At 56.8% G+C, this 16,694-nt stretch overlaps 1 protein-coding gene across 6 annotated transcripts; it reads right to left on the reverse strand.

The window, feature by feature from the left end:
• Positions 1–836: 836 nt before the first annotated feature.
• DISP2 (dispatched RND transporter family member 2) lies at positions 837–16,335 on the reverse strand. Of its 6 annotated transcripts, XR_005018672.1 has the most exons (9): positions 16,168–16,335; positions 11,064–11,393; positions 10,745–10,966; positions 10,472–10,595; positions 10,083–10,198; positions 9,842–9,969; positions 9,375–9,520; positions 2,306–8,120; positions 837–2,193 (listed from the first exon to the last, which is right to left on the reverse strand). XR_005018672.1 is itself a non-coding variant. In XM_036842393.1 (8 exons), the coding sequence occupies exons 1-8, from the start codon at positions 16,278–16,280 to the stop codon at positions 4,854–4,856; spliced, it is 4,206 nt and encodes a 1,401-aa protein (XP_036698288.1). In that variant the 5' UTR covers positions 16,281–16,335; the 3' UTR covers positions 837–4,853. The 6 variants fall into 6 exon arrangements, 5 of the variants coding, with proteins under 5 accessions (XP_036698288.1, XP_036698286.1, XP_036698285.1 ...); XM_036842393.1 differs by having other exon boundaries at positions 837–8,120; positions 9,375–9,472; positions 10,745–10,774; XM_036842391.1 differs by having other exon boundaries at positions 837–8,120; positions 10,745–10,774.
• Positions 16,336–16,694: the final 359 nt, after the last annotated feature.

Here is a 16,694-nt window from a genome sequence, read left to right on the forward strand (position 1 = left end):
TCTACTTAGCTATGTGAACATATGGAATACAGTTATAATAATGTTTGGATGTTCTTGGCTTTGCTCTATCAAGGACTTCCTCAAGCAGAGCATTCTCAAGTAGTCCTTTTATTTGTTTTTCAGAAAATACTACAGAAGGAGGTGCCAGAGTAGGAGTCAGAATGAAGGAAGGGTCAACTGGGAAAGCGGAGGTTGGGGAGGCGAACTTGCCGACCTAAGGCTCCTTCTTAGGCTGATCAATATGAGGAGAGGAAAATTATGAAGAAGGAAGCTCTTGAAACTGATTCCCTTAAAACTATCTGTGCCCACCTACCTTCTAGAAAGTGTTCATGTCTCTGTGGGGATACAAGCCCTAGTTGAAGGCCTCTGATGCAAAGTGTGTGAAGCCGTTGATGGGGCCATTACTGCTTCTCTCTTTGTAACAGAAGGGATGGGTTGAGAAGCCAGTAGGAGCACGGTAGTTGAGTTGGGGACTTGGTGCCTTGAAGGTGAGCACATTTTGCTCTGATGCCTCCAGGTTTCTTTATGAATAGAGTTTTTTGTCTACTGAAAGTTGGGGTGCAGGGAGGTGAAGGGCATCTGATGTCTGAAGCAGGTAGAGAAAGTATGAAATGATCATTGCAAAGAATGGAAACTAGTAACTGGAATGGAAGCTAGCTAGGCAGGGCTGAGACTGCAGGTGAGGTTGGTGGTCATGGATTCAAATCTACGTCAGTCTGCCCAGCTGAGTGATATTCGTTAGCAATCCTGAAGCTCTTGTTGGATGTTTGTGAACTTGGTAAAATGTTGATCTTTTCCCTATGTTAAGGTCTAACATGAATAACCACACAGAGGCCTCATGATAACAAGTTTATCAAGGTCCTTCCAGGGCTCTTCAGTGCAAGGTGGCTTGGGATGGCCAGCCATTTACATAGGACACAGTGGCTTTCTTTTGTTTCTCATCTTCCCAGTGAATTGAGTTACAGCTTCTTCCCTTAAGCATAAACACCACTACACCTTGAGTTACTGTTGTCCCTGTGAACAAGGGTGAGGTTAGAAAGTGTAAGGAATGTCTGTTTTCCCCACCCCCAAGCAAATCTTGATGCATGGCATGGGTGCCAGAGAGCTTGTCATTGCCCACGTGTATTATCAAAGGCCGAGATAAGGCCACCACGGAAGAAAAGATCAGAAACTCCCCAATATGTCCTCTTTCCTGGTACCCCTCACCCGCCTCCCTGTCTTGTCATGCACTGGGAGAAGGAGTTAGTTGGAGGGGGCTGAGGGCATTTGCCTTATAAATCTCCTGTGAGATGTCTCTTTCAGAACCAGGCTCAAGCTGAGATATTGCCTAAATATCATGGTATGGGATGTGCCCGTAAAATCTAAGATTCTGCCGGTCAAATCAATCTTTAACATTGTCACCAAAGTGCCACAGCCATGGAAGGATGGGTTTCCCCATAGTGACAAACTATTCCAAGTTACATTTTTAAAACATACGGTACACATACTCATGCTCTGGGTGTGAGTTCAAGGATCTGTGGCACAAATAGGAGAAATGACCTCAAGTCCCAAATGAGTGTTAATGCAGTGTCTCAGTGTTAAGAAACCATTTCTTGAATTTTCTAGAGCCATCGTGAATGCTTTGACTGGTTTCCCCTTGCCTCACAGCATGCCTAAGCCTCTCCCGTGTGTCCAGGGCCATACACTCACTGTAACCACCCATAATGATAATAATAGATCTGCTGAAACTCAAAGGAAATAGAAAGCGCTTCAAATCCTGCTTTCTAAAGTTGGGGCTAGAGAGGCGGGCGGGATTACCCACTGCTGTGGGAAGCCTGCTCTTCGTTCGGGCCACTCTGGGTGTGAGGTGCTGTTTTGGATTACCACTGGGTTCTTCCAGTCCTTTGGGCCCGCTGGTGTAAAGAACAAATCCAGTGGGTACCTTGGCTGCTCTGACTCATCTGCCTTCCTGAAGGGTTGTGTGGCCACAGCCTGCCAGAAGGGGACCCAGAAGTCCCTGCGGAGGGCCCTCAGTTGTGCCCAGATCCCTGATGCCCACCCCAGCCACCACTTCATGTTCTCGTGAACATTTCACTGGTTGTGTTCGGGCCAAGTTTCTGAAGCTCCAGTCCCAGACATCAACGTATCCCCCTGCAAGGCACGAAAGAGGGTGTGGAGGAGCTGGTCCTTTTCGTCCAGGGCCCTGCTGCCTTCCTACAACACAGGGCAGAAGAGCCGCGGTGAGTCACTGAGAGACCACTAAGATGCTGGACTCGCTTTTGAGTCAAGGCCAGACTTCTGCTCGTGCTCAGTAAGAAGGGCTCACCTCATCCTCCCTCTGGCTGATGGTCCCACATGAGACCAGAGCTCTCTCAGCCTGGCTGTGTGATAACAGGATATAGTCCATGGTGCAGAGAAGCCAGGCCAGAGAGGCTGAATTCTACTCGGACATGAAGAGAGAGAGGTCCCAGCGGACCTCCAGGGAGCTGGTCCAAGTTAGTCCTAGTCACTGTCTCTCCTTCCTGGTGTCAGGAGTCAAATGGGTATCATTATCTTGCAAAGGAGCCAATATAACCGGTCATTTCTGCCCACGGTCTTCTGTCTCTTCCACAAAGCCCATATTTTCATTGGGGTTCCGGCCTCACTTCTTATGGGTTACTTGGAGTGGGAGGTAGGGCTCAACAATATAGGAAAAAACCCCAAAACACCCCCTGATTTGCCTCCAGCTCTGCCACACACTGTCTCTTTGGCCCTAGAAAAGTCCTTCCCCTCTGTGATACTCACCCATAAAATGACCTGCATCAGTGGTTTCGCACCACATTCTTCAGAGCCACCAGGAGCTTGAGGGGATCCCCAGGGTCCCCTGAGAGGCACAGTAGAAAGGGAGGCTGACCTGGCTCTGTACTCCCCCACCCACAGCGCCCACCAGAGTGGCTGCTTTTTATCTGCTTTTATACTGTTTCCACACAAGGATTCTTTGAAGAAAGGATCCTGAGGCTCCAAAGTTTGAAAACTGCTGGAATAAATGATTGTTAAGGTCCCTTCCAGTTTGAGATACTTGGACTTCTAAAGCCCAGCTCAAGTCATTCCTCCTCCAGGAAGCCTTCCTGGTTACCATTCCTGGGTACTTGAGCTCCAGCAATAGTCATGGTGACAGGCCTATGGCCCTCAGCATGTGCTGCATGCTACCATCAGTGACCCATCGCTGCCTGCATGTGTGTGTGAGCTGTTTCCCCAGCTAGAGAGTGAGCTCCTTAGGGCAGATGTCTGATTTTCCCTCCTTGCCTCTGTCCCCGTGTAGTGCCATAGGCAGAGTTGGTGTTCAGTAAACTTGCTGAAGCTCCAGGTGTCGTGAGCTCTCATGTGGGATAAAACCTTCCAGAGAGACCCTTTGCTTTGGGGAGGGGGCAGTCAGCCTTTGGTCTGCTGAGTGCTCCTAGAGAGACCTGTCCTTAGGAAGCTGGGACCTTGACCTGCGAAACAGCTTCAGACTTACACACTCCTAAAGAGAGCAGCCCTGAGTTCCTGCCTTAATTGAACTCTTCTCAGCCTCTACTGCCCTCAATGCCTCTCCTGGCAGGGACTCTCCACACATTGTGGCCATTGAAGAGGCCTCCTCCTCTTGACCCTGAACCTGGGAATCAGAACAGCCAGGAAACCTTATGGATGGTAGGCTTCTCAGCTGGAGCTGGAGGGAAGCACGGGGGAGATGGGGAGGAACTCCAGGCTTGCTCAGAATGTAGCTCTTTCTGGAGATGGAGGCCTAAAGTGGGGAAGGAGGGGAGTTTACTGAGAGGCACCTGCGAAGGCAGGTTGTTAGAGGGTGTCAGAGGCCAAAGATCAAGACAGCCACAGGCCAATGTCCCTGGGGCAGGTAGACAGGAGGAGAGTGGCAGTTGTGGTGGAATGAGTCAGGAAGCCTGTTCTGCCATTTACTAGCTATGCGACTTTGTGTAAATCACTTAACCTTACCTAGTCTCAATGTCTTTACCTGTAAACCGGTGGCAAAAGGACCTGACCAACTGTAGGCTACCCCATACAGAACTGGTGAGATTCCCAGGACACGACGGGTGTGGAAGTGTTCTGCAAACTAAAAGATGCAGGACGTAAAGGACTCTTATGGTTGTTAACAGGGGAGAGGACCCTTCCATGTCAATGCAGCTTCCCATGAGGGACCATCAGCAATTTAGGAATGCTCTGAGGCTGACCATTCCTCCTCCTCCTGCTTCACTTCCAGCAGCCATCTCTGCCTGGCCTTGACGAACTCCTGGTCAGACTGAGGAGTGTGAGGGGCACAGGTAGTTAAGGACGGAGGGCCCAGCCCAATTCTGGCCCAGAGAGGATCCCCAAAGAGAAGGAAGTGTCCTGATAAAAAGCCCCTGAAAGGTGTGAGGTCCAGGAGGCTGCTGAGGTTTCCCAGGGCTCTTTTGGTTGGTGAGGTGCCCTGGCAGGGTCCCAAGGACTGGGTCCCTTCTTAGTCCCACTGAACTTCTTGTCACTTGGCATGGGGGCCAGGTCAGCCTCCCCTGATACATGGAGCTACACCTGTGGCCTTCCCCCTTCCAGAGGGTGGGTCCTGGTTGGCACTGTGGGGCAGATGCGCCCTTAGCAGGTCACAAGGAGAGCTTGGCGTTTCGCTCCAAAGACCACCCCCCGCGCCCCCCCCCCACCCCCACTGAATCCTCTAGATGTGGGGAGGAAGCAGCAGCCCCTACCAAGGCTGGATCATCTGGCAGCGTTTAAAATCCGCAGCTGGAGAGTGAGACCCCTCCACGCTGATGTGAGGAAACACCAACAGGCTCTAGCCTGCTGCTGCCCCTGCCTTGTCACCCCCGACAGGCTCTGGGCCCCAGTCCGGCCTCTCGGGGCCCCCCTCAGCTGCTGTAGCCTGAAGTGTGGGTGCTGGGCCTGCGCACCCAAACGTCTGGCAGATCTGGCTGGCTGTTGGGCAGCATCACAGGGCTGCCATCCCCTGGCCCCCCACGGCCCTTCCAGGACGAGCTGCTCTGGTGGGAGGCGGGCAGCGATGGATCGTACACGGTCTCCCTCAGCGCCAGCCACAGCGTGTCACGCTTCCCATTCAGCTGGCCCCGCTCAGGTACTGTTTGCTCAGTTTCATCCAGGTCCTCTGGAGAGGCACCCATGGAATCTGGCACACGGGCACTGGGCTCAGAGGTGCTTAGGCAGGTCTCGTCAGAGACACTGAGCCCCTCCAGGGTGCTGGCTGAGGAGCAGAGGCAATCAGGAGGCTCTGCGACCTGGGGCTTGGGCTTGGGGGAGCGGGCTGGGGCTTCCGGTGATGCCTGCACAGGCTCAGCCTTCTGTCCTTGGGAGTCCTGCCTGGCCCGGGTTTTGGGGCTGGGGCCAGCCTGCTTATAGGGGGAGGAGGTCTGCAGGGCTGGGCACTGGCTGAAGAGTGCCTGGTGGTCCAGGAACAGCTCCCTTGGGGAGGTAGGGGCTGGTGGGAGCCGGGAGCAGCAGGGGCCGTCATGCAGCTGTAGATCCTCGGAGAGCACTGAGGGCCGGTGGGACAGCTTGCTGGTGGCTGTACTAGTGTCAAAGCTGGGACTCCGGCGTCGTGCCAGGGGCTGTAACTCGTACTGCTCTGGGCAGGACCCAGGCGCCCCTCCCACTGGCCCTGGTCGTTGGCGGCCTGCCTTCTCCCCACCAGGCTCCCCAGTTCCGGCATCCCACGGCAGGTGGGCACAAGGCCAGAGGATTTGCCCACAGTTCTTCTCTGGTCCAAAGAAACAGCAGAGGGATTGGAAGAAGAAGCTGGCGAAGCCGCAGCTGACGCACTTCACCATCATGAGGACGATGCCCAGCTTGCGATAGAGCAGCACCGAGGCAGGCAACATGAGCACACCGGCTGCAAACAGAGCTGCAGCCCCCACTGCCGTGGCGCAGCTGGTCTGGCGCAGCGAGAAGGCCACGCGGCTCAGGCGGTCAGGGTGTGGGCACAGGTGATAGGAGATGCAGTAGTTGACGGTGAAGTCGACCGAGAGGCCCACAGAGGCAGAGAGAAAGAGGGCCTCAGCAGTGTTGAGCTGCCACTCGAGTAGAACCAGGAGCCCCACCGTGAGCAGCACGGTGCCTGCCACGGCTGCCACAGAGAACAGGCTAAGTGGAACGTTCCAGGTGCCCAGCAGCAGTGTGGCAAAGGCCAGCGCCAGGGCCAGGCCCAGCACCACAGCAGGCTCGGTGCTCAGGCTGTGCTGCAGGCTGTACAGCTCCAGGCGGCTGGTGAACCAACCCCGGCGCAGGCCGGGAGGTGCCCTGCCCAGCTCTGCTGCCAGCCAGTAGCTGACCTCAGTGTAGAAGTGGTGGGCCTGGCTGTAGTCTGGACTATACTGGAAGTTGGTCTGGAACTGCAGGACCAGGGCGGCCAGGCCGCCCTGGGTATTGAAGCGGGCTCCCAGGTCCCGGGTGCTCTCGGGGCCTTGCTCCAGAGCCATCATCTTGAGGCAGTGCAGGAAAAGCTGGGGGGCCCAGGGGAAGCCCGAGTGGCCACAGCAGAGGCCAGGCCCCAGGCGGGCGCAACCGGGGCTCTCCATCCAGCGCCGGAGGGCCTCCACGAAGCACAGTGTGGGCCAGCCCTCTGGCTGGGCCCCAAAGAAGCTCTGATTCCGAGCTCCCTGGCAGAGTGCCAGCAGCCAGCGCTGGGCCTCAGGACTGCTGGCCGAGAAGGCAGGGTCACTCACCAGAGAGCTGTTGCTGCGAGGGTCCAGGGGGTCTCCAGTGTCCACCGGCAGGATGCCCCACACCAAAACCACAGGCATGTGGCCGCCCTCGCCCTGAGGCAGCCGCTCGAACAGAAACTGCTGACGGTACTCGGCGTCGAAGCGTTCGAAGGGGTGGCTGGGCCGGAAGACCTGGCCGCGGGGCGGCGGCAGCGTGGGCAGCCGCAGGCGGGGGCTGACGCCGGCGATGTAGGCGCCCCCCGCCGCCAGCGCGGCGAACCAGCAGATCCAGATGTAGCGGAACTTGATGACGCCGCAGGGCAGGAGGCGCTGGAAGAGCAGGCGCGAGGTGCTGGCGGCCGCCCTCCGAAGCCCGCGGAGCCGCCGGTGCAGCGCCAGCGCCAGTCGCCGGGGCGCGCTGCCGCCCCACGGGCCGCGCGCCCGGGCCGCACAGCCGCGCGCTAGGTAGCGCTCGTGGAGCACCGCGGAGGAGGGCAGCCAGGCCAGCGTGAGCGCCAGGTGCGCCAGCACAGCCGTGCCCATGTAGAGCGCGAAGCAGCGGATGGCGGGGAGGCGGCTCAGGTAGCTGGCGTAGAAAGCCGCGCCCGTGGTGAGGCCCGAGACGAGCAGCAGGTAGCCGAAGTGGTGCATGGTGCGGCCCACACGCTGCGCCAGCCCCCCGGAGGGCAGCTGGCTCTTGCTGAGGCGCCAGAGGTCGAAGAAGATGAGGGTGTGGTTGGCGCAGACGCTGCTCAGCAGGACAAGGGCCGCCAGATTGACGAAGGGGAAGTAGGCCATCCGGAAGGCCACTCGGTAAAGAAAAAAGGCGAGCAGCAGGGAGCCCAGCACCCCCAGTAGCACCATGAGTGTGAGGAAGAGGGAGCGCAGGTAGAGGGCGATGCTGAGGAAGATGGCGGCCAGGGCCAGCAAGGGGTACACCGTATCCTGGGCCAGGTAGTGCCTCAGCAGCTCCTGCTTGAGGCCCAGGTCCATGCCAGTGATGGACGTGTAGTTGTCGGAGAGCCCCCAGGGCACGGCTAGGCGGTCCAGGTAGATGCCCATCATGGAGGCACCCTTCGGGGTGGGCAGGAAGAGCAGGCTGTACTTGAGGGAGGGCACCTGGTAGTCAGCCGTCTGGGGACTCAGAAAGTCCCTGTCCAGCAGGAAGTGCAGGAGTTGGTAGACAGCACTGCTCCGGGAGCACTTGGTGGGAACCTGGGCACAGCGTGGGGGCTTGTCCTTCCCGGGTCCCAGACAAGAGGGCACCAGGGCACCACGGTGATAGTAGAGGGCACAGGCCCGCAGCAGGGCCAGCGTGCGGGCTGCGTCGGCTTGAGTAGTGTCCAGGCAGGAGGAGCGATTGGAGAGCACGGCCACATAGTTGCCCAGGGACCAACTGGGGCAGCACTCGTTGGCTGCTGTACGCTGGCACAGAGCCCCAAAGCTGGTATGGGAGCGGACCTATAGGACACACACAGCAGGAGAGAGCTCAGGGACAGTGCAGGGTCCCAGGTTTCCCCAGCGCTGTCCGAGGCCCTCTCACCTCCTTTCAGGCTGCAGGACAGAGGCAGAGAGGTATCTTGACTGCCCAGCAAAACCTGACTGGTCAGGCCCAGGTTCCAGCAGCTACATCTTGACTCCATCAAAGAGAAGCCTCAGGAATGCTGCCCCAGGCCTCAGCCTGAGAGGTCTTGCCCTAAAGGCCCCAGCAGGTCATACACCCCAACTCTGCACTGCCTGAGACAGGAGTAGGAGTGGAAGTGGCAGCTGCAGACGGAACGGGGCCAAGTGTCCAGGGAACTGGACAGGTAGGAAAAGTGGAGGCCAAAACATTCCAGGATCAGGGTCACTGCCAAACCCTAGCCCCCATCTCTGTCCACTGGTCTGCTTAAACCTTGTGAGGGACAGGGCTGTTTCTTTTTCAGACCTCATGCCTGTTTTTCTCCTCCACCCTGATGCTGACATTACAATAGCTGGTGTAGTTACAGAGAGTGCCAGCCTGGGAATCAGAGGCCCTGTACTGCCGTCAGCTGGATGTATGGCGTTGGGCCTGAGATCGTGGTGACAACAGTAACATTTATTGAGAGATCACTATTGTCAGTCATTATGCTATATTTTTTACAAATTCTACCTTGTTTCATTGTCACAACACCCCTATGAGGAAACTACCATTATTCCCATTTTATATATACAAAGACCGAGGCACTGAGAGGTTGAGAAATGTGTCTGAGGTCACACAGCCAAGGAGTATTAGAGCTGGCCTTGAATTCAGGCATCTGACTCCAGAGCACACGTTCTTTAAGCCTAGTGGTGTTCACACTGTTTTTAGTAGCGAAACTTTCTTCAGATGTTATAGCACATGGTTCTCCAGTTAGCATGACTGGATCTGCAGTGCTTGGGTTGATGGGGGCTGGGGGCCTTGGGCTGGGGCCTCCTCAACAGCTCTTGAGGCTCCTTTTCAGGACCTTTCGAAAATCCCCAGACTCTTGCAGGGTCTGTCTTCCAGCACCTGTGTCTTGGCTCTTCTGGAAACAGCTGACTCTTCTCTCCCCACTCAACCCAGAACCTCTCAGCAGGGTTGCAGTAATTTTCTAAGCAGGGAATGCTCTCTCCTAGTCCAGGCCGGGCGTCCTGGCTCAGCTGTATTTCCTTATGCTCAGGTCCCTGGTGTCCCTGGTTCCCCTCCAGCCCCTGGCACCTCCCTAGCCAGCTCACCTGATCCTGTTCCATGCGACACATGGAATGGATGGCGTGCAGGTTCCACAGGCTGCCCGCTGAGGTGGACATGAACACCAGCTGTGCATAGCTCTTCTCTGCAACACACCACCCAGAGCTCACCCCTTTGGCCCCAGGTCCTGGGCCTACCAAAGGGAAGACGCTTACCCAGGGCCACATGAGGTTTAGATTCTCAGGAGCCTGAAACCTGTGCCTGGCTGCCTGATCCTGGGCCTGCATCCCTCCCCTGTGGCACACCCCCATCCAGCTTGCCCCTACCTGGCTGGAGCACCTGACACCTGCCTCATCCTCCCAGCTGTAACTCAACTTCCTTGGCTTGAATGTGACTGGCCAGGCTCCTTCCCCTTCTGTCTGCCCAAATTTGTTCTCCTGGGCCCTCCTGTTCTAGTAGGTGGGGAGGGGGGTAACCACCATTAAAGCCAGGAACTGGCCAGGCTGCAGCTTACCAGGGGGGCCACAGAAGAAGCTCTCTTGCCCTCTGGCCTCCAGGGGCTCCACCATCCTCCAAGGCCGGACCATGCCCTCCTGGGCACTGCTCCAGGGTGTGGGGCTCAGAGTGGTATGGGGGTTTGAGCTGAGGTAGAGAGAAAATCTGTGCCAGGCCCTCTGACCTGCCTTCGGCTGCTCTCTGAAGACCTCGTTCTTTCCCCGGTTCCCCCCAACAGTGGAAAGATGGGAACCCATTACCTGTTCAGCTCAAGGTCTGGAGAAAGGGAAAGCAGCTTCTTGGGGCCTGTGACGGACTGCAGCGCTCTCCAGACCACTAGCTTGCGCCCAATATCCGTGTCCCGAGGCTCAAAGCCCTGCAGGGAGGAGGGCAGAGAAGATCAGGCCGGCAGGAGGGGGAGTTCTCCTTCTCCCTTCTCGGCTCTGCCCCGTTGGGTCCCTGGAGCAGGGAAGGCTGGCCTGCCTGCCTGGATTGTTGGACACGAGGATCACCTCTATACCATCTCCCAGCTCTCTCTGTAGAGCCCACTGCTGCCACCCCACTCCCAGCTGGGCCACTCCAATTTTCTGCCCCAGACTGAGCTGAGGTGGCCAGGCCTGGGGGCCCATCCCTCCCCTTGGTCCCTCACCAGTAAGGGCTTGGAGAAATCGGGTAGCTGGCCCCCCAGCAGTCCAGCCAGGGTGCAGAGGAGGATGACAGCCAGACACAGCAGCAGCACGGCCACTGGCCACTCAGCAATCAGCTGGGAATAGCTGGGAAAGAGGAAGAGATCCCACATGAATTAGCGTTGGGTGTGATGGCAGGGAGTGCGTGAGCTTAGAAGCCACCAACAAGGGATGGTGGGGCTAAACTGGGCACTGGCCTGGTCACCCCTAGGGTTCCAGAGAAGGCCCAGGCCTACCTCTTTGGCATCTGGAAGGCCCGTACCTGCCTGTGGAAGAGAAGAAAAGACGCTTGCTTGCTAGAGTCCTCTTGTAGGGTGGGAGGTTGGGGTGGGGGTGGAGGATAGAGGAAGATGGCATCAACCCTTTTAGGCTTTCCCACTCCCAAGCTCCAACGCTTCCTTCCTCTTCCATCCAGGCTGCCTCCTCCATCAGACGCAGGGGACATCCTGGGCTGCCTCCTAGTGAAGGAGTCCAGAGCCCGGGGGCGGTCGACCCCACTTTTAAGCCCTGCCCCACCTTCCAGGGCAGCTGGCAGGCTGCTGGACCCCTCCTTACCTGACGCTGACCACGTGGTGCTGCACAGATGCTGGCTTCCAGGCCCCATCATGCTGTGAGGGGGCTGGGGAAGGGCTGAGGCTGGAGCCATGGGAGCACAGCGCTGCCCGGTCCCCAAGCCCTGGAAGGGAGCTGCCCCCCCGGTATTCCTGTGGTGCCCGGGGATAGGTAAAGTGGGCAGGGGCCAAGGGGCTGGATGGGCCCACAGGATGGAGGGTGGAAGTTGCTGGTGGGGGTCCCGAGGAACTGGAAGGGTCCTCAAGGGGGCAGCTGTGGAGGGCGCAGCTTCTCTCTGGGCTTGCCTCAGGGGCCACAGCCTTGCTCTGGGACCTGGGGAGAGAGGAGGCAGGGAAAAAGGGGGTGGGAGACAGCGGTGGTCCACACCGTGCAAGCAGCCTTGCTCAGTGAGCTGAGACGGACGGGGCTCAGGCTGTTCTAGTCCTAAGCCTGGGGAGAGGCAAGGAGGGTGGAGGCTCTGGGTCTACACCCCCAGCCTACTTCTTGGGGTCCACTGTCTCATTCACGCATCTGCCCATGCACCTCAAAACACATATGATCTTATCTACTCCTTTAAAAACCACACAGGGGAAGTACTTTCCTTCTTTTATAGATTTGAAAACTGAGGTTCAGTGAGCCCGGAAGAGCTGGGCCTTGAACCCAGTTCTGACTTGCAGCCCTGTGCTCTTTCTGCTGTAGTTGTCTCTTCATCCTCTTGTCAGACGTTTATTGAGCACCTGCTGCACTTTTGTTCCCACCTTAGAGCCTTTGAGCTTTCTTTGCCCTCTGCTCGGGATGTTCCTCCCCAGATAATTGCACGGCTCACACCATTACCTTCTTAGAGAAGCCCTCCCTGACTACCCTCTCTAAATAATCATCCACCAACTCCTATCCCCCTACCTACTCTATATTTCTTCCTAGCATTTTCCACAACTGGACATTGTATTATATATTGCCATGTTTACTGCCTGTCTCTCCTATGGAATGTGAGCTCCGGGAGAGCAGGGCCTGGTGCATTTGTTCATCTGTGTGTCCCCAGTGCCTTGAGCAGCACCTTGCACACCGAAGGTGCCCCAGGGATGTTTGCTGAGTGAAGGCTGAGTGCTGGACGGGCTGCTAATAGTGGTGACAGGATGAATAAAGCCCGGTCCTTGTCCTCCAGGCACTCATGGTAGGTGGGCGATATGCAGGGGCCACCGTGTTGAGTGCTGTGAGAGGGGAAGTCACACAGGGCTGAAGGCGCCCAGAGGAGGGCCCAACTTTGACGGGGTGGGGGGAGGTCAGGGAAAGCTTTGCAGAGGCAACCACTGCCTTTTCACCAACCCTGGGCCTTGGGACAGGAGGTTTGCTCTGCAACGGTGTGCACAGTTGGGAGAGGGAGTTGGGACCCCCAAGGAACTTGCCAGGGAGGAGTCAGCAATAGATTCCTCTTTCCAAATTACGCACGAGGGCAGCACTCTGTGCATGGACCCAGCCCCACTCCTTGGGTGCAGGCAGAGGTGGAGTCCCACCCCAGGGGCAGGATTGCCAGACCTGGGACAGGAGAAGATGGCCACAGAACAGAGTGCCTGAGGGCCATGGCGGGTTCCCAAGGGGTTCTGGGCCCTCCAGCGAGTCTCCTTTCTTCCAGCCGCCTGCTACAACTTGCATAGCTCCCATGGGAGAGCCAGGTCTATGCCGAGCAAACCCTGGCTTCCAGTCTTGCCTGCTGCACTGCTGAAGGGGCCGTGGGCCAGAGTCCTGGCTGTGGTGGCAAGTGGACATTGCCCACAGAGGCGGGGTTCTGCCCAGAGACCAAGTAGAGGAACTGGAAAGAATAGGCAAGCTCCTCCTCTTTCTCCCAGAAGGCTGGATGGCAGACAGTCAGGGGGTGGGGTATAATTCTCATGCTTGGACTAAAATAGGGGAGCAGTGGAGGTGGGATCCTGGCTCCATCATCCTTTAACTCTGGGGTCTTGGGAAAGACACACAATTCTTGGAGCATTGGCATCCTTGTCTGCTGAGTGAGGGTACGATGATAACGCCTCCCTCTCAGGTTTAGTATGGGCATTAACTGAGGTAACACATGTGGGGTGCCTGGCGTGGAGCCTGGCATGTGGAAGACATTTACTTTCCTGCCTCTTCCCGCACTCAGTGCTGCAGGGAGTGTGTAGTTTAAGAAGTGTATTTATATTTACAATTTGACCTCTTTAGGCACCTCAGATAATATATCTCCATTTGAGAACTTCTCACACCTTGAGAATCTCACTACATATATAATTATAAGTACTTTTCTTTTTGTTATCCAGAAGCAGCATCAGAATTTGTTTCATGATTTAAACCACTGATTTTTTTTTTCTTACTAACTCAACACTTAGAAAAATAGGAATTTGATTAAACTTGTTCTCAAGCAAGACCTCAGATGACCCCATAAAGTTAATGACACAGCAACCAGTGTCCTTGCAGATAAAATAGCTTATGGGCCCATCACCATGGGCCAAAGGGAAGCTGGAAAAATGACCCGGGTTCATGTGTATAAGTGTGGACATCTACTTCTTTAAGATTTTTATTCTGCGGGTCTTTTTTGAGCACCTGCCACATGCTGGGCACTGTGCTTGGTCTGGGTTGGATCCTGAAGGCATGAAGGTGACCCATTAGTCTTGGTCTCCCTCTTTAGAGCAGGGCCTGCTTTCCGCAGTCAGGAGGGTGGGGCAGCCAGGGTGCCTATTTCAGCTGCGCATGGTCTTAGAGCACTCACTGAGCTTTGGGCTTATCCTAGGAGCCAGGCCCCCACTTGGAGTGTCAGTTTCTTTTTCATTAAGGGAAGCCAGCACTCCAGGGCGTGCTGGCAGAGAACAGGAACTCCAGTTGTCCTTCACCAGTCTACCAAATCTCATAAGCCACCCCCTTCCTTAGCAGGCTCCTGTTCAAGGGGGATTCCAGCATCCACCATTGGTTTGCTTCTACTGGGGTCTCCCTGGCCCCAGCCCCTTCCTCTCAATCCCTTCTATTCCTCTCCAGGGACCTAGGATCAGCTGCTCCCAAATCTCACCCTTCATGACTGTGCCCATCATTGTGAATGTGGCAGAATTTGAAACTTTCCACATTCCGACTGCTGTAGAACCGGGAGTTTGTCTTGACCCTCCCAAGGAGAAGAGCCAAACTGTTCTCAGAATAAAAGCTTTCTCCTGCCAGCCCCTGCTGCCCTCTAGAGACCTAGTGATAGTATGAGTTAAGCACCCCACGCCTTGCCTCCCCAGGGGGCTTTCATTCTCACCCTCTCAGTTCCATGGCTCTGACTGGGATGAGCAATTTCCTGGGCCACCTGCCTGGGCCCACTGGTCTGTAAGCTAAGTGATTGGGGCAGGCAGGTAGGTTAATGGAAAGTGATGACACAGGCCTCACTCATGGCCAAAGTCACAGCAGTCAGGGCCTGGCTAATAGTGCCCCAGACACCTCTCTTGGGAGCCCCGTGAGTGGAAAATGTACATGTGTATTAACCATGCCCCCAAGTCCACAGACACGTAGCCATATGGACATCCATGTGATCCTGCGGAGTGGCCAGGACAGATGAGGGAGCAATTCACGCCACTAGGAAAATAAAAAGGTAATTTTAAAAACACAAAGAATGAACTATTTCAAATTGCCCTGTTGTCAATGCATTAGTAAATGTGTGTGTGTGTGTGTGTGTGCGCGTGCTATCTTATTCACTCCTCAGAGTGCTACTTAGTTCAGCAGGAATGTATCTTTGTTTCTTGGATTGAAATGAATCCCTTTGCCTGATTTGTCCAGGGTCTCTGGGGAAGTGCAGAGAGGGGCCAGAGGTCTCAGGGAGTTGCTAGAAGAGAGCAAGTGATTCCTGTGCCCAAGTATGACCCCCACGTGCAGGGGAAGTGAGCAGACCAGACAGGGCTGATCCTTGGCAAAATATCCAAGGCAGCAAATGACTCTCCAGCCCCTTCTAGGGATGCTCCTGGCCCCTGCCCTATCCTGTCACTGTCTCTGCCTTGTCCATACTTGGCTTTTTGGTCAAGCCATAGTCCCAGGCAGCCCCCTGGTCCCGGGAACACATTAAACCTGTGTACCATCCCGTTGAAGAAAGTTCTGTGGCTTTCAGACTGAAAGGTGGCTAAATCTACCCAGGCTGATGTGTCAACATAGAGGGAAGAAAACATTTCCCTCCACTTGTGGGGTCTCCTCTTCACTCAGGTACAGAATGCACATTTTAACTGGGGCAGTCTGGAGACAATGTGTCCACCTCTGCTTTTGCCCCCAAAGAACGCTTCCTATTTCAGTCCAGGCAGGAGAGAGAGGCGGTGTCATGTCAGGTGAGGGATTCTGGGGGCGGCAGACCAGGCAGGGCACAGAAATTGCGCCATATTGCTACCTGGCTGGGCTGTTCCCTCACACATATGGTGGAGGAAGGGAGAGGAGAGGCACCAAGATCTGGGCCCTCAGCGGGAAGATGTTCCTTCTGTCCCGCCAGCCTGGTGCTCCTTCAGGGACGGTACTGACCGCAGCCTGAGCCTCAGAGCCTGCCCACGCAGCGCCTCCAAAGAGTGCAGGTGGCTGCCACACGTGGGGACTCGAGCCTACACGTGCGCAGCTGGCCATGTGGGGCAGACTGGAGACAGACGGTGATGGACAAAGACAGACCCTAGCTTGGAGGCCGAGTGTCTGCCCTCTCCCCAGGACACACCTTGGAGAGTCTCCCGTCTACAGTACACGCGCACCCTCGACCACATTGACTCGCTGGAACCCGGACTGAGGTTGCTGCAGGCTTGGGGCTTACAGAGAAGACGCGGGGGCAGGGCCTAGAGGGAGGGGCTCTGGAGGCCGGAGGGGCTGGGGATACTGGGGCCTTAGAGGAAAGGTAGGAACACTGGGTGGGGCAGGTCCTGGGGGCGGTGAGGGCTAAGGGGGCTGACAGTAGGGGCTATCGGGAGAGAGAAAATTGACCCGGCAGAATGAGGGCGTGGCCAGGGGGCAGGGAGTCTGGAGGCCCCAGAAGGGGCTCTGGAAGGGGCTGGGGACTGAATGGGACGACATATGGCGGCTACTGGGGATACCTGGGGCGGGGATTCTGGGAAGGTCTGCGAGCTGGGTCTGCGGAGCAGTCCGCCCCTACCTGTCCGGGGAGCTGCCGTCTGGAGCCAAAGGCTCCCCCTCGGGCCGCTGCTCCCCTTCCGGACCCGGGCCGGGAGCCGGATCGTTGCTGCCGCTGCCGCTACCGCCGTCCATGCCCGTGGGCGGCGCCGCTGTCCGGGCTCTGGTGCTGAAGCGGCAGCGGCGGCGGCGGCGGCGGCGGCGGCGGCGGTGGCGGTGGCGGGCTCCTGCGCACGCGTCGACGCCAAGCGGGTCGATAGCTGGGCGGGGCCGACGAGGAGCCCAGCCAATGGGCGAGGCACCGGGGGGCGGGGACAGAGGCTTCCCGCCGCGCCGCTGCCGGAAGGCTCGCTGTCTTTAAGACCCCCGGGCGGGAATTGTGGGCCCTTCTACTCAGGCCAAGTCTGAGATCTGCTGTTAGAAGTCTGTGCAGTAGTTCGCACACCGGCCTTTCCTGGGGGGCATCCGTCTTCCCGTGAGGGACCAGGAAACGCGACCCCAGGCACGGTGTAAAGAGCCTCATAACTTGTAACGCAGACTCTTCCAGCC

The sequence above is a fragment of the Balaenoptera musculus genome, chromosome 2, assembly GCF_009873245.2.
Source record: "Balaenoptera musculus isolate JJ_BM4_2016_0621 chromosome 2, mBalMus1.pri.v3, whole genome shotgun sequence".
Classification (NCBI taxonomy): Eukaryota; Metazoa; Chordata; class Mammalia; order Artiodactyla; family Balaenopteridae; genus Balaenoptera; species Balaenoptera musculus.

Bases quoted from the DNA above. Each gene is read 5' to 3' on its own strand.
- DISP2 (XM_036842388.1), bottom strand. From the start codon at position 16,280: ATGGACGGCGGTAGCGGCAGCGGCAGCAACGATCCGGCTCCCGGCCCG. The intron at 10,199-10,471 runs GTGAGGGACCAA...TCCTCCCTGCAG, and splicing joins ATTTCTCCAAGCCCTTACTG to GGCTTTGAGCCTCGGGACAC. The intron at 8,121-9,374 runs GTGAGCTGGCTA...TGTGTCCTATAG, and splicing joins GTCGCATGGAACAGGATCAG to GTCCGCTCCCATACCAGCTT.